At 37.2% G+C, this 17,864-nt stretch overlaps 1 protein-coding gene across 1 annotated transcript in view; it reads right to left on the bottom strand.

Moving 5' to 3' along the window:
* MYCBP2 (MYC binding protein 2) overlaps nt 1-17,864 on the bottom strand; it is a 180,299-nt gene that overhangs the window by 145,227 nt on the left and 17,208 nt on the right. Inside the window, exons 2-4 of the mRNA XM_088540301.1 lie at nt 13,553-13,628; nt 4,179-4,394; nt 1,676-1,829 (exon numbers count right to left, since the gene is read on the bottom strand). Coding sequence (XP_088396427.1) covers nt 1,676-1,829; nt 4,179-4,394; nt 13,553-13,628 — 446 coding nt within the window. The remainder of the gene's footprint in view (nt 1-1,675; nt 1,830-4,178; nt 4,395-13,552; nt 13,629-17,864) is intronic.

The following is a 17,864-nucleotide window of genomic DNA, read 5'->3' as shown; positions in this document are numbered from 1 at the left end:
ATAGTAAACCTCTTCCAAAGCATCTGGAAATTACCAAAGGCCAGGAGATTCTGACCAAGAGATCCTAGCATAGGAAGATCTCTCTCCTGCCCTCAAGTATATGGGCTTATCCGAATGATCTTGAAACATGAAACAGTTTCCAATTCCAAAGCAGACACCACAAATTAAATGCAACTCTACTCCGAAAAAGAGTAACATTTTATTCTTTCAAGTGCAATTTTTGTTAAGAGCTATCAGAACATATTGCATGTTTGTCATTTCCAATCAACATCTAAAGGCTAAAATAATCCATTTCCCACCAGCAATTGCTCATATCGGTCTTTCTGCATTAAAAAATAGAGATGAGACTACAAAAGACTTCCAGTAGGTGAAAATTATGCAATTTCTTGAGCAGAAGATAGTTTCTAGCATTAATGATTCCTCCTTTTCTTTAGCCACTGATCAGTAGCAGTAAAGAAGCACAAAGCATCTTACTTAGACAGGTGTGCAAGAGTTATTCTTAACTTTTCTTTCTTTTTCCCCTGGAAAAAGCCAGTCTTGATATTCACAAGGACTCAAAACCAAGAAACCCCCCAAATCCTTCTGTCATAGTGGAATACTTAATAATTAATGGACTAAAAATAATTATTTACTTGTCCAGTCAAGCTAGCTCAATACTGAGATTAAACGTAGGTCCTGACCAACCCTTGTCTGATCTTTATGAGCATATCACGTTGCTCAGAAATTAGCATTTCAAAAGAGTATCTTGAAAATTATTTTTACTGTTTTATTTTTAAGCACTCTTTAGTGACTGAACATCTACATCAAATCAAGATAAAAGTCTACCTCAACTTTGATAACAGCATATGCAAATAATCACCGTAAGGCAATAATAATCAAAACCAAGTAAATTAATATGATCTTTGGAAATAGAACACTGTTGAGCCACAACATAGGAATGCATAGGTAGGAAGTCTAACAGTTGTTTGTTTAAATAATAAAAACAAACGTTACAGTCTGTCTTTCCTTGCAGTTCTATAAATCAGTAAAAACTATGGTTATTGCCAGGAGATAAATATTTTAACTGAAAGAACAGCATAATCAGTCATGTATTCACAGTCATTAAGAGTTGGACTTTTGCTTCCCATACCACAAGCAAAAGGAATTCCCAGACAAGCTTCTGGATAGTACGTGAAAGCAAAAAACAAGAATTCTAACAATTCACACAGCTTTATATAAATACTAATATATTATAGCATTAAATAGTCAAGCGATAGAATAAAGCAGATTAGGACAGAAGTTCTCTGTAGAATTATTTTCTTTCCATTAAGACCAAGTATTTTAGATATTCAGTAAAGCAAAGGAATTCTGATTTATTAGGCTAACAGGTTTCCATATTTCAGTGAAATATCATGTTACACGAGTAGAAATTATGTGGGTTTTGTTTGTTTTAAAAAAACAACAAAAACACCTTTACATGTCAACCTATTCGTTCTGCAAAAGATTAATGAGAGTAGTTACAAACACCATAAGGAGAAACACTCCAGAATCAAGTCAGTCAGTTCAGAACAGAAAACGAGTGAAAAAAAATGCTACAGCCTCACAGATACTTGCTAGAACCATTTCTTTCTCTAAAACAAAATACAGGGGTGAAAAATAAAGTAAAATGGGGAGTAAGGGGCAAGAAGTGTATTACCCAGGACTTCAGGAGGCTCTGACTGGAGGCCTTCTGGCTGTTGGCCCTGGAGCACATTAAGTAGGGCTTGTAGACTCCTGAGACACAAGGATGGGTGAGAAAATCTTGTCTCCTTTATCAGCTCAAAGACTTCACATAAACCAACTTCAATGATCTAAAAAACAAGACAAGATATTTTAGAATATTTGATATCAATTCTTTTGGGTCTTCATCAATAATGGTGCATCCTAATGTTTACAGGACGAGGTAGTTACTTGAATAATACTAAGTAACAAAGAATTTAACAGTAACTCAAAAGCAAGAAATAAACCCTTAATCTACTTAAACAGCTGTAGCAGTAAATATTTAGCAGAAGTTACATTTGTTGTAAAAAATAAGGAAACTTTCAATTTCAGGATACGTCAGAAGTCAAAGACAAACCATGCCTCTGGCTCTTCTTAATTTCTACCGAGTTCACACTTTGACAAACCTTACTTCCTTTTTCCTCACTCAAGAATGCGAGCAAATGAGAACCTGCTTCCACACAAAGTACCATAGTTGAGTAATATTTCATTTTTCACTGATACTGGCACCACTAATACTTTCCCCTCCTTCCTGAACCATCTCACTTCTGCCTTTCAGAAGTTGTTTTACCACCTGTTTGACTCTTGGAGGAAGAACAAAAAACAGAATCAAGTAGAGTCTCCAAAGTGCAACAGCAGTTTTCCTGTAGACTGCATCTTTCATTTCCCTCATCTCCTCTAAAGGAATGAAACATATGCACGGAATCCACAGGAAAGAAAAAAAAATGTCAGCAAAATGATAGCATGGATGTGTTTGCCAGAATCCCAAACCTGGCATAATCAGGCAGGTTAAAGAATAAGATGCACCACGGTATGTGCATAGAAACTTTCTTTTCAGTGACAATATTTCTAAAATAAATCTAAGAATTTTTATTTGATTTTCAAACAGAAGACCTTTTCACAGATGACAGAGGCAGCTGGAGAAAGCAAGAAAACAACATATTAAAAAAAAAGAAATTAATTTGGAGAACTTTTACTAGAATAGTGATTAACTTGGAAGCAGTAAAATACATTTATACTGGAATTTATCCAAATCAACACAGATTTTATTTAGTATCTGAGTGAGCAGATTGGATAGGTTTCTGTAAACAGGTCTCCTCACTTTCATACCTACAATTAAGCTGGCAGACAGACACAGGTAACACAGATTTAACGGAGAAAAAACACAATAAAACCAGAGAGGTTTATATGCCTGTTTAGTGCTCAGCCAAGAGGAAGCCCAACAGTGACATCCCACAACCATGACCCCTCTTTTATAGTCCCAAAGCCCTTCCTTCACTTTTATCCTCAGAGGTTTCACATTTGTTGACAAGAGAGCAGAGCTGGCACATGCAGTCTAGGAGATTGAGCTGAGAAAAATCCAGGCTGAGTTGTACTGAGGCAGAGGGTACTCAAAAATAAGAGCATTACTAATAAAACAATGACAAAACTTCCTCCCAAACCTGTGTATTTAAAGATACAATAAAAACATAGATCTCTACAAGACATGATAAACTTTTTTCTCCCAGCTCTCTGAAGACTCTGTGAGCTGCTGCCGTCTCAATTTCTGTGTGTCACAGCCTGCCACCTTCTACTGACACTCACTGCACATCCATCCCCTTGCTCTTTTTAATACCTTTGAGACTTAAAAGCATAAACTCGCCTTATGAAGGGTACATATCATTTCTACGATCCATAAATAACTGCTAGAAAAAAAGAAGACAAAAAATACACTTCAAGGAGTCTCATCTACACTACCGTTTTATTTCCTTTAACTTCCCCCTCACAATTGCATGACTTAATACCTGCATTAGTTTATGTTTTTTAATAATGACATGTAATAGTATATTTACCATTCTGCATTACATGTGTTCATACAGTTAGTACTCTCCAAATAAATTTTAAAAGACTTAAAATGTTTCCAAAGACAACAATTATTTTCTTTCCTTTGTGTTACAACTTGAAAATTTTAAGCTCTGACACCCTCGACAGCAGCAACCTTTTACTTTCCACATGCGAGTGGATCTGTCTGTGGTAAATTTCATCCTTCTCTGAGCATCACCTAATTTGAGAATCAATTTTGGAATTTCAGGCCACCTTTTAATTAAAAACCAATCTGGCTTTGTAAAGTTTTAAATTAAACATCTGTAAGAACTTGTTGTCTCACTTAAAATTACCTAGTGTAATTACCTAATCTAATATACCTAAGTCCTTCTAATTCAGCAATGGGAGAGTCAGGAAGTTCTTGTAGGAAAGATGTGTTTCCTCCTATTACCTGAGGACTGGAAGTGCTTTCATGCATTTGACTATCACACTTGCAGATGATTCTGTGCTGGATGGAGTATGAATATAAGAATTCCTATTTTCCAAGCAGATAGCTTCTAAAGCTTTTCTTTTCTCACCCTACAAAGAACATAGCACCTTTAAACCACATACGCTTCAAACGGTACCCCGTTACTTGCCTTTGGAAGTTTAATGGGTGGCTCTTTGGATTCCTCCTCTTCATCGCTGTCTGAATCCCCACTCTGTACACTGTTCTTGGAAGCCAACGATACGGACGCTTCCTTTTTTTGCCACTCCAAAACACAATGGCGGACATTGCAGTAAACATTGAAAGCTGAAGGGTTGCTGTGTAATCTGATATCTGGTACAGTTATTGTACTCTCTAGGTTCTCTGTCTGAAAAACACAGGATTAAAAAAAATCAGGAAATAAAATTCTGTTTTGCATGAGATTTATTAGCAGTTTCAAGCTTCAAGCCAAACAAATTTCAAAACAAAGGTAAGTCATCTCAACTGCCTCACATTAACTTTGGTCAATCAAGTGATTCTCAAACTAGTGCCTCCACAATAAAATTCATTCACCAACTACATTTTAGGCAGGGAAGAAAGGAGGAAGAGGAAGAAATCTCCAAATTTTCCACCTAGCTTCACTCCTCATCTCAAATAACTCTATTAGGACACTAGGATAGGAAACAAACAGGGCCAAAGGCAGTTCAGACTTGAGAACTGTCCATTTTGTCTAATGTTGCCTGTCAGATTTCAGATGCATCTGGAGGAATTCTTACTCTTATATCTAAAAAGGGAAATAGATATTTATTAATATAGTCATTCACAGGGCAGAGAAGTACACAGCAAATTATGTTACAGAGATTTGGAATGGACCAGAGGGTCGAATTACGCATATGTGAGAGAAGTGATTGGAAAGGATTTTCACCTACTAGAGAAGAGAGAAAGTTTGAGAATCACTGAACTGGATAACATTTCAATGAGGCAATATATTTTTGTGTAATATAGTATAACTTTCTACATTAAAGCAATGATTTTTAATGCATTTTTATCTGTATACAGGTTTTAATTATTGTAAGAAATAGCACGAGCTAAGTTGGAACATTTAATGTCATGATTTTTTAAACATTTATCACCAGAAGTTTTAAATCAAATTCAAAATTTGATTAAACAAAATCAAATTAAATCAATTAAATCAATTTTAATCAAATTAAAATTTGATTGTACACAGAGTATGTTAATTTTTCTGATTAGTCAGTGTTAACAGTAGCGTATGCAAAAGATAGCGTAAGGAAAAAGCTGTAAAAACGGAGTTTCCTATGCACATATTGAAACACTTCTTAAACACAAAAAAACTCATCATTACGGCTGCAAAGACAAGGTTAGTCCTCATTCAACATGAAAGTCTTTGAATTCATAAATAAAGGTGCTATTAAGAACCCAAGAGATTAAGCAATGCAAGAACTCAAGATACAGCTTGCTGTATTATTCCAGTATCAAATTACATCAAAATAAATCAGGATTGATAATGGTAATGTGCTATTAAATGTTTTAAAGTTTCTTTGGTACCAGAAAACTAAATGGTTCATTAGCACAGACAGATAAGAATCATATGCTCTAATCTTCTATGTCTATATGATCCTTATCTATGTCAAATATTCATACAGACACCACAAGAACTTTTGCACTTGCTGAAAAGGCACGTATACAATCATAGCAGGCTTCCGCTTTAAAGCTAACTCAGCTGATTTGCACAGTACCAAAAAAGAGTTAGTAAATTCACTATGCACCTCCTATTTCATGTCTAAACGGTTAAAGGAAATGAGAAAAAAAGAAAAGCAAACACACCCAGGATCCTCTGAAGAATCTCTATGTGAAGGTTACTTACCTAGTTAGTATCAGATATTGCAATTACACTCAAGTGAAGAGTTTCCACCTTTTAGTTCTTTCTTACCGTTCAGCCTAGTCTTTGCTCACTCACAAATTTGCTATCTTTTAAAGCGGGCTGTCAAAAATTATCTTAAATGATTTATATGTTAGATAATTTTAGGCATTATGAAACCAGATAAAGTATAAATAACCATTTTCTTGCTTATTAATATGTTGACTAATTTACAGAAACTAACTTTTGCCTTTTTTTTAAGCTTTTAAATTGTGATCCTTGTCATTACTCTATGTGACTGTGTTTAGTGACTCATTCCTTTACCACAGTGCACCACTCAAAATGTGCAGACAGCTCAGACTGCATTATTGGTCCAAGACTTCCCACAAAAAAACCTCCTTTACCTCAACAGACAGTCTAGGACTAGAATAGGCAACTAACTAGCTCTGAGGTTAACTTCCTGAAAAACTGAAATGTACCTATGACTTTCATTGTTTAGTGCCTTTTATTTGAAGGGAAGAACAGGCTTACAATTACTGGATTTTATTTGGTCTAATTAAAGGAATAATCATATGAAAGTCTGGCATATATCAAGGCAAAATAATAATAATTTTTAAAAATGCTCTACAAAAACAAGACATATTGTGTCTCTTTTTGGAAAGTAGGAAGGGAACCTGTGATATCATTTCCTCTCACTCTCTCCATAAGATTTAACCTAAAGATCAAAGGTAATTTATTTACAATCAGTTTACTTAACTTGGTGGCTTTAACTACAAGGTCTTTGAGACAAATTTCTGCTCAAAGAGAAGGAAAATGGACAGGTTACATAAACACTTCTCTCTCTTCTACAAATGCACAGATGAAGGGAGCTAATCATAGAGAGAGAGACAGGAAATCTTTCTGCTCTCCTAGTTCAAAGGGCCTCACTCAGCGAGCTCCTTTATTTAAAGTGGTAGTGCAAAGTACTCAAAATGGACATGAGAAGATTTTCCTCACATAAGGCCTAAGTTGTTTTATCCTTTCCAGGTTACAACAGATTCCTAAGGTCACAGAGTACTTCACAGAGCTCAGATGTTCTCAAGTTAAGAAAGTGAGACCAAAGTCTCTGTCCAACACCTGAAATCCTCCCTTTTTGCAGTTCATGAGCTTCATGAAGGGTCATTCTGCAGAGGCTTAGCAGGAGAGCAGACTTGCCAAGGAATAAGAGACTTCTGCTCCTCACTCCACAAGCTTACTACTAGGTTTTGAGGTAGACCAGATGACTGTGACAATCTAAAAACTCACAGTAGCTGCAGAACCCCACTTAGCCATCCTTGCATCAGCCCAGTAAAGTCTATTTGTAATATGACAATTTTCCCACTGCACTGCACTCTACACTGACACATAGTACTTTCACGTTGCCAAGAAAGAGCCTAAACACTAAGCTAAAATGTTAATGATTTTTTAAGAATTCATTTAAGCAATTGATTGCAACTGATCAGAGGACTGGAAGAAAGCCATCATCACTCCAGTCCTCAAAAAGGGCAAGAGGGAGGACCTGGGAAACTACTGGTGAGGCCAGTCAGCCTCACCTCCATCCCTGGAAAGGTGATGGAGCAGCTCATTCTTGAGACCATTTGTAGACATGTGAAGGAAGAGAAGGTGATCAGGAGTAGTCAGCACGGATTCGCCAAGGGACAGTCATGTTTGACCAATCTGATAGCCTTCTACAACGGGAAGGCTGGTTGGATGGATGAGGGAAGGGCAGTGGACGTTGTCTACCTTGACTTCAGCAAAGCTTTCGACACCATCTCCCATAACGTCCTCATGGGGAAGCTCAGGAAGTGTGTGTTAGATGAGTGGACAGTGAGGTGGATTGAGGACTGGCTGGATGGCAGAGCCCAGAGGGTTGTGATAAATGGGGCCAAGTCTAGTTTGAGGCCTGTGGCCAGTGGTGTCCCACAGGGTTCATTATTGGGCCGGGTGCTGTTCAACTTGCTCATCAGTGACTTGGACAAGGGCACAGAGTGCACCCTCAGCAAGTTTACAGAAGATGCCAAACTGAGTGGAGTGGCTGACACTCCGAAGGGCTGTGCTGCCATTCAGAGGGACCTAGACAGGACGGAGAGTTGGGCAGAGAAAAATCTCCTGAGGTTCAGCAAGGACAAGTGCAGGATCCTGCACCTGGGGAGGAATAACCCTAGGCACCAGGACAGATTAGGGGCTGACCTGCTGGAAGCACCTCCGCACAGACGGATTTGGGAGTCCTGGCTGACAACAAGTTAACCATGAGTCTGCAATGTGCCCTCGTGGCCAGGACTGCCAATGGGATCCTGGCCTGCATCAGGAGGAGCGTTGCCAGCAGGTTGAGGGAGGGGATCCTGCCCCTCTGCTCAGCTCTGGTGAGGCTGCACCTGGAGTGTTGTGTGCAGTTCTGGGCTCCCTGGTACAAGAAGGACATTGAGTTTCTAGAGAGGGTCCAGGGTAGAGCAGTGAAGATGGTTAAGGGACTGAAGCATTTGTCATATGAGGAAAGACTATGTGAGCTGGACCTGTTTAGCCTAAAGAAGGCTGAGAGAAGACCTGATCAATACGTATACGTACCTGAGGAAAGAATGTAGGGAGGATGGGGCCGAACTCTTCTCTGTGGTGGCCAGTGACAGTACAAGGGTAATGGCTACAAGTTGAAACACAGGCAGTTCCACCTCCATATGAGGAAGAACTTCTTTACTCTGAAGGTGACAGAGCCCTGGAACAGGCTGCCCAGAGAGGCTGTGGAGTCTCCTTCTCTGGAGATCTTCAAAACCCGCCTGGATGTCACCCTGTGCCATGTGCTCTACATGTCCCTGCTTGAGCAGGGGGGTTGCACGAGATCATCTCTAGAGGTCCCTTCCAACCTCAACCATTCTATGATTCTGTGAAATGAACTGATCATTTTATGCAAATACTGGATAATAGTCCAAATTAGACTAGTCTTGATATATAGAATTCACTATTTCAAGAAAAAAACAACAGCATGTTTTCTTGGTCTTAAGTATATTAAGATCTACAGCTGCATGAAGGAAAGCTTTTTCGGTAGTTAAGAGGAAAAGCTACAATCACTTTTTCTGCACTTCTAGATGTCTTTTCTTAAGGGTTACTGGAATACCACAATCAAAAGCACTCATTCATAAAAAATGATCAGATGCACAGCTTGCAGGATGCCTAAGTAAATAACAAGGCAACAGGCTATATTTTTTTTTCCCCAAAGCATTTGCTTTCCTGAAGTATGAGGTTTTTACTGCACTGGGGTTGAGGGGCAGAGGGGAAGGTAGAAAAAGAGCCCTAGAGCTCCAGGACTAGAAAACAGAATTGCACTTTTGGGGGTTCTCATCTGAGCCACACCGAAGTAGGATATTCCGATATCTTTATCTTCGTTATTTCACTCTGTATCACTACAAAACAAAAATCCACCATCTTGGACTGAAGTAGAAAATGAAACATGTTCGTCATATCTTCTATCTTGGATGGTGGAACTTCTTCCTTTGTGCTCAAGAGAACAGCTAGAATTAAATTTTGGTATAAAGGAGTCAACCTTAAAAATCACATGTCATTCTTATGAAATTTGCCATCATGAACTCCGGAGAGAAAGAAGCTCTCAGCTGAAACCACAAAAGATGAGGTAACAGCGATATTGAGTCATTTCAATTGTCACAGGGACAATGACATGATTTTCAGAAGGACAAATAGTGCATCTGTAAAGCGCAATAAGCTTAAATCATTAATGAAAGCTTTCTGCACTTTGGTAGACAAAAACGATGGTGTTCTCTAAAAAGCTACACAGAATTTAAAACACCTTATTCAAGGTAGCGAGCGAAGAACATTCTGATATTGAACTACTGAATACTGAAATCTAAACACAAATTTATAATGGCAAATGGGAACATGCAAAGTTAATGTAAGTAAAGAAAAAAAATATTTTACCTTGTGTTACGACTATTTTTTGTGTGCATATTTTTTCCCCTCCCCTCTAGGGGGATGAGGGAGAGTGAGAGGACAGGGTGAAAAATTTGTCCCTCTAAATGTGAAGTCCATGTTAAATGGAGGGATATGACAGAGGGATATGTTATGCACAAGAGATCAAACAGCAGAGATTTTCTTAATAAAACAGAGCAATCAGACTCACAAGTACTCCTTTCAAACAGCAATCTATTCCAATGCACTCAGGAAAGTGGTGGGAAAAACAAAAGCTCTCTTTTACACTTGCTCCCACCTGTATATACTGATTTCACAAAAGATGAAAGCCAGATAGAGCTTGTATTCTCACCAATCCATTTCCTTCCTTTTAAACCAGATGGCTGTAATAATGGTTTATTCTTGGATGTGACAGAAATAGACTATAATCTAGGAAATGAAAGTTAATCTGCTGTTAAAGATAGATAAAGCTATAATAACCATCCAATCTAACCTGTGCATAACAGAGCATAGAGCCATGCTAATTCTTCTTGGAGCAGTTTGAAGATCGCTCAGAAAGGGATGCCCTCCCGAGATTGAAACGCAAAATAATAAAGAATTACTGAAAATGCAAAATGTGTTTTTAATAACTGAGATTGAAATATTTCAACCGACCAACTTCTACATATATTCATTAGCTAACAATAAATTTCCCTGCTACTCAAACAATTCTTTCCCAACAATTTAATTCTCTACATTTGGCTAAGCAAGTCACAGTTTAAAAACTCTTCTGTAGAAATTAAACGGATGGAGCTCCGGATGCCTCTCACTGTAAGCACATTTTCCATCTCTGACAGACTCTAGCTTTTCAGTATTCCTCAAAAAAAGAACATTATCAGAGCAGAAGATGACAACCTCTGCTTTTCCATCCAAACCTAAAGCTCCAGTATCAAAAATAAGTGTCCTAACTTTTACTTATATGCAGTAATAAAACAGTGGGAAAGCTTCCTCTCACTTCAAAGATGGTCTAATACACACAAAAAAAAATGGCAGTATCCATAGGGTTGAGCAAGAAGCCAGAGACAACAGTTTTCTAGCTGTAACAACACTGCCAAAAAAGGTGTCTCCAAGGTATCAACCCCAAGTTAATATTCACTTCACTATGCAAAGGTCATTCTATTCACTTCATATGCAAAAGTATTTCTATTCAGAACTGACTTTCTAAAATCAAAACCGCTGCATGCACAGGAAAAAAATAAACCTTAATTTAAAAAAGATATATTAAAAAACTATAAAATCAAAGTCAACAGATAAGTCATATCATCACAGTTTACAGATTCAGACACATACCACTGCACTGAAGCAGGCACCAATTACTTTATATTTAAGTGTTATAATATTAATACTTAAATGATGAAGAAATAGAATAATGCAATAAATAATTTGGAATAACTTCTTTGCAATGATAATTTTTATATTCCTCTCTCTTTGAGCTCTCTATCTTTTCTTATTCAATTATAACTTTTAGTAATTGCAAGGCATGGTAAGTTTGGGAGAGGTTCTTCAGTTTATTCTTACGACTCTTCTCCAACCCAGAAAATTAAAAGAAAGTAGCTGAAAGAAAGCTAGGTTAGGACCACAACACTCTGGTTCTTGTAAGAAACTTATCCCTGCAATCTCTTGTACTCAAAGAAAAGTCCATCACTACAGGAAGATCTGCCCTAATACGAGACTTAAAATAGAAACCCAAACTTCCCGGACCAAACACAGGTTTGTTTTCAGACATTTTGGTGAAAACAGAAAAGGAACAACAAAACCCCGCACATTTTGCTTATACTGTTTTGGTTCACACTGCAGAGTAGGTTGAGGGGAAAAAAAAAAATACAAAAAAGGAAAAACTTATGAAAAGAAAAAAGACTATTTTTTTCTCCCTCTTCAGATTTTCATTATTTTCCTCTATTTTTTTCCTGGGAAAGTTGCATTTTCCAGGCAATTTTCAATTTCCTCGTACCATGCGGGAGTTAAGTTCAAGCACCTTTCTGCACTTCAGTGTCTCAGAATGAAGAACAATCACCTGCTTGGCAGCCCTGACCTGTATGAAAGTGTAAAAGCCTGCCTAGAATAGAGGTGTCAGCAAATAACAAAGAGCATGAAGAAAAACTAACACACAAGAAACCATCAGACCCTTGCAAAAACAAATCCCACTTAGGACTTAAAGCATTAAGCTGTTTTAAACCCAAGAGAGACATTGGTACCCAAAACCCATAGGCATGAGACAATAAACAAGTACCAAATACGTTAACTACTGATATGAACCAACCTTTAATGTATTTTTGACTTTTCAGAACATTTTAAGGGATCATAATACTCCATCAATCCAATAAAGCTAAATTCAAGAAATATGTTTGACTGTCAATCTTGTGGAAACTAGAAGTTCTGGATTTAACATCTTGCTTGTTTTTTTCAATTAGGGCATTGCTATCTGGAATGACCAGATAACTTTTTTTTTTGGTCATAGTTATATGGTTATCTGAAGAGTTTTAAGTTATCTTATTTTAAAAGCACAGGTTTCTGTCACAAAGTAGAATAAAAACATTAACTACATTTTGCAGTTTCTTCAAATTTCTAACTTAAGCTTTTATCTTAGCAGTGGGTTTGATTAAAAAAAAAAAAAAAAAGACATAGCTAAACTCTCCAATTTCATAGTACTGGAAAATAAAGTAAGAACTTCAGCTTAGACTAGAAATATTTTCCTGTATAGTACTAGAATAAAATGTTAAAAAGTCTCTTCCACACCATAGTCTGCAGCTATACTACTTGAGCTAAGCAGAACAACCTGGCAGGTATCCAAAAAGGCAAGACTAAATTAAGAGATATTGGTCTTGCTTTGCCCTCCCAGAAAGCTTCTGTCTTGAGATAGAGTAGCTACAGGAGGTTTGGCACATAGGGATAAGATGTCCAGGTTGATGGCATATGTGTATTACAGGGGTACTCAATTGACCAGAAAATGCTTTTATGGGTATTTCAGCAGTACTGTCCTGCAGAACCATTCCAGGGAAGAGCTACTTTCCCTCGCTGAAGCAGAAACCTAGCAGGAGCGATCCTCTGGTGTGTCTGCAGCAAGCCTTCATGAGAATCCCCTCGAGACTCTGGCTTTAATTCAGAAAAAAAATAGCTCTCCAATATAGCAGAACAATATTCAAAATTTCCATTACTCCTGCTTAGATTCCTGCAAGAACTAATCATGGAAATATTTTAATAAAGCTCACTGTTTCCGGGCAGTGAAAGTGAAGGGGGCAGGGGCTGTAATTGAAAAAACAAACAAACAAAAAAACATGAAGGAAAACTGATAATAATTATCTGTTTCAGGAGGGAGACATTTACAAGACTTATTTTGTATTTCTCGGACTTTGGGTTTTCCATTTCTCCTTCAGTCAAAATAGAAAGAAATCTTTGTAGCAGCGGTCACTAGCTGTTAACTAGACATGCATCTCCAAATTAAATTATGAAGAGTAATATGTTTATTAGACACATCTACAATTCAGAAACTGGAAAACCAAAAACATTATTTCATCCTGAACACAGCAAACAGAAGTTAATAAGATTAACACTGATATCATAGACATGCAGAATAGTGTAGACAAAAATTGGATTATTTTCTAAGCAAACTGCTAAGTACATTTATTTTTCCTTTATCTCCCCTAAATTTTCTTTTTTTTTTAGACTTCACTTTATAAAATTAGTTACAGTCTTACCTTGTTACGTGTTTTTACTTTTAGTTTAGTCTTCTGTTTCCTTTTCAATTTTTTCTTGCTAAAAAGTTTCTTACTCCTGAAAAAGAACAGAAAATTCATGAGAATTTAAAAAAAAAAAAAAAAAAAAAAACAAACACTCCTCTTCCTTGTCCATAATAAACAACAACACCAGTAGAGAAAAATTTCTTTGATGTCCTCCTAACATTTTTCTCCCAAGCAGAGGAAGCAAATACAGTTGGAATTTCAGAGTATAAAACAGAGGACAGAGGTCTTCAAAATAATGCTTTCCTAACTCTCGATTGAATCAATAGGATCTACTTTTGTATTTTGAAGCAGAATATGCTCTAGGATAGAAAAAAAACCTTACGTATTATACTACTGTCATCTACTATTCCTATTACAAGTCTAGCAGTGCTGTCGTAATCAATATAGCAACAATTATTATGAATTAGCTGAAAAATATGGAAATTTAATAATGTTATTGAAATAATACAGAATCTCAAAAACTTAAGGCTGTAGGAAGTTGCACTTTCCCATTAACAACTAGAGGAAAGATTGAGAATCAAGGAAATCTAAATATATTATTTGAACAACTTTGTTCTAAATACTTTTGAGGGAACAACAAGACAAACTCCTATACAACACAGTGACTTCAAGAGGACGAAGTCTCATGGTCTAGAGGTCCAAAGATGGAAACTAAACTTTGATCCAATATTCCCCAGTCAGAAAACAAGCTCAAAACACACCCCAGAAGAGCTGTCTGCCAGAAATTTCAGCATCCTTCCCATAATTATCTATTAGCATTCAGATTTGAAAAGGAGATACAATCCTGATCAGGTCATTTCCTGAAAAATCAAATTATCTCACTCCTTTACTAAAAAAATAACTACCATGATTTTGGAATTAGCAGAAGTGATTCAGTGAGGGGGAAAGACACAGCAAACTAGGGCTTATAAGAAGAACCCAGAGGTTCTTGCAAGGTTTCTTCAGCAGTACAGGATTAATTGTACTCAAATCACTTGCAACAGCTTGCCCATTCTATTTGGGAAAGGAAAGGGAACCAAGAACCTCCACACCACCTCTAATTTCCAAATTTTTGGAACCACAATGCACAGTTCATTCTACCGTTTAAGTATCCTTGGGCTAAATACTTTTTTTCCTTTTTATTCAAGTTTAATGCAATTAATTCTTATTCTATTGCCAAATGTGAAAAATAGCATAGCCCTTCCATTCTGTGGCCATGATCAAACTTTCTCTAAATGAAATATTCTTCCATTTTCCTCCTAGCTTCAGGTGTAGAAGCCCTGATTTATTCTGGTCTTGGAGACTCCCTCAGTCCATATCACATATAAACTGCATCAATCAAAACACAGAAATATTTTATTACTTTTTGTTAAGCAGAGTAGGAAGAATGGCTGCAAATGCCTCAAAGGTAACACTTCTAACTGCAACCCCACTATTATTTTGCTTGCTTCACAGTGGTACAGCATGGCAGGCCGGTGCAACCCAAAGTAACTTGAAGAGCTTTTTCTACAAACCTGCAAACTGAGCTTCCCTCTCTCTTTACCAGACTTAGTTATGTCTATTAAGCACAGTCAGTACACCTTGCATCTACCAAAGACAACTTGATAGGATTAAAAAAAAAATAAAAACATATTTCAAATTTAATCCTGCTCCTCAAAACCCTTGCAAAGTTTCATTTCTCAAGGATGCCCAGACAACACTTTTTCCAATGAGTAAGTGAGAAAGGCCAGGTAGGGGCTTACTTCCTCTTTCAGAGTCTAAGTGAGGGTGCTGTGATGCACCTCATTCATACATCAACCATTAAAGATTCTATATGATTTTTTTTCTAGTCGCTCCATTAAAACACATTACATTCAGCAAAGTTTAGGACTGCTGTCATGTTTTGCATAAAAATTAAATGAATGTAGAAATCTGAGAATACTGAGAATCCACATTTTATCTTCTAATTTTCTTCCTCTCTTAAAACAAAGCCTCAAGAACACTGCACTCCTAACATTTCTACCAGGGACTATACTTTCATCCAGAATCCAAAAAGAAATTTAGAACCAACAATTAATTAATGAACATTTAATTTTGTAACACTTCTGAGCTACTTGCTACATACAATCCTGATATGTGGATAATGCATGTACACTTGACATTTTTTATTTATCCATGTGTGTGTATATGGTAACACACAGGCACACATATATGGCATTCAGGTTTTTTTTGCTACATTCCATTCCGTCAGGAAGTCTTCATATTCAGATTGAAAGTATAAAACATGGGCAGGTATATGCATGAAAAACATTAAGTAGATGATGAGTAATTTCCTGTTAGAAGCCACAAACGATAACTACACTTCTGACTCGTCTGCTGCCTAAAGACTAATAAAACTTGATATTAATTTTTTTTAAAGTTATTTTAAGTTATCAATTATTTTGTCCACACAAAACAAACTATTAACACCAAGTCTTAGGCAAACAGTTTCAAGCTATTTATTTGAAACTAAATTAGTGAATTTGAATTGGACCCCAAAGAGAGTGAATATCAGATCAATGCAGAACACCAGGAGACTGTAACAAGAAAATCTTAATGGCTACTGGACCCAAACTAAGACTGAAAGGTGATATGACTACCGTCTCCACAGAGAAAGAAAAGAATAAAAGTTCGAAATGTTCAGTTCTGGAATACCAAACAACTGTCTTAGACAAAAATAAAGACAATTGACCAATTCCTGCACAGTTTTTAAATGTAGCTTTAAATAATATGCTTAAACTTCCATTCAGCCTTGTGGCAACTGGAGTGGAAGGAAGAAACAGCCCAACCTGATCACTTTGTTTTAAACCAGAAGTAGGACTAGGAAGCAGTATTTGCAGGACTTGCTAAATTAAAGGGGAGATACTCATCAGCTGCCCTTCCACCACAGCTCTTATTCTGTTGGAAAGCTTTGAGGTAATCCAAACAGAAGAACCATTGCTCAAAAGCACAGTAGTCCTGAATTGCAATTCCTAACATATATTTAAGGCGGAACGGGATTTTTTGTGTGTGTTAGACAATATTGTCACTGAATTAGTAAACACAAGGCAAGTGTTGGGTCACCTGCACACCTAGAAAAGAATATGCAACACTAAAAGCATCGCTGATGAGTGGGTGCGGGGAGGGGGCGTACTTCTTAATCCCTGCTGCTAAGGTAAAAGGGGAACAATAAAACTTGCATTAAACTGAAGTCTGACCCAAAACTTTTCTCGGGTGAAATCTGTCACCCAAGGTCATGATAGCTAGTATGGCTTTACAATCATTCTACTACTGCACATTTTTGAGAAACGAGTCAATTTAGCAAGCCATATGCTCAAACAATTTAACTCTATGCATCTCTCTGAACTTGCTGGTTCTGATGAGTTAACTAAGGGAACTTTTAGGGAAAAGTACACTGCTGACAGGAGATGTCTATCATAAAGCAATGGCACATCTAGATCAATGACAAGTACTCTATTATTTCAAGTTCCTATAGGTATTCACTGCATGGAAAAAAAAGGCTGTCAGAGACAGCAACCTCTCAGTGACACTGAAGTGAAACACTGTCATATTAGTGATATCAAATCAGTCTTTTGATCCTTCAACTTGGTGGATTATCCTCACTGAGGGTCAGTCTGGTTGGACAAGAAGCAGAAAGCACTATGTTCGTAAATGCCTGGGTAAGTCAAGTAGCCTGCAACTCCAAACTACCAGCATTGTAGCCCCAAGAGCCCTGCAGTTGCCATCGTGGCCCAGCTTTGTCATTAGGGTCAGCTTTGAGTTTCCAAAAAAGCTGCAGATCTACTGTCATACTGAAGTGGCAGTACTGACATGTGGACACTGTGTAAGAGCAATTATCTGATGTTTCTTCCTCTCTGTTTTTCTTAGCTGCTTCATACGGAACAACAGCTCAAGATCCATAACAAAAAACACTTCCACTTGCATGCAGAAATCACATAATTGCTAGTCTGTTTGGCAATTTTCTTTGTGCAGGTATAATACTGTCAAAATGGATCCACAAATTACAAAATACCTTATGCCAAGACAACCACAATACAACGGAACATCATGTTTGCCAAAATAGCAATGAGACTAGAAGACCTGACGAAGGTCCAAAGCAGCTAGACATTAACCACTATATCCTGCATTACCTAAATTCATACCCAGCAAACTGCCATCTCTTTATAATATACCCTTATTCAGAAAATCACAGTATCTGTGTGCTGTACAATTTTTCAGACTCCACAGTCACTCTATGGCACACACAAGCATTGCATGCTAGTTCACCACC

The sequence above is a fragment of the Tinamus guttatus genome, unplaced genomic scaffold, assembly GCF_059628265.1.
Source record: "Tinamus guttatus ecotype Peru unplaced genomic scaffold, ASM5962826v1 Tinamus_guttatus_pri_ptg000058l, whole genome shotgun sequence".
Lineage (NCBI taxonomy): Eukaryota > Metazoa > Chordata > Aves > Tinamiformes > Tinamidae > Tinamus > Tinamus guttatus.
Note: the sequence above shows the minus strand (reverse complement) of the source record. Positions and strands in the feature narration are given on the sequence as shown.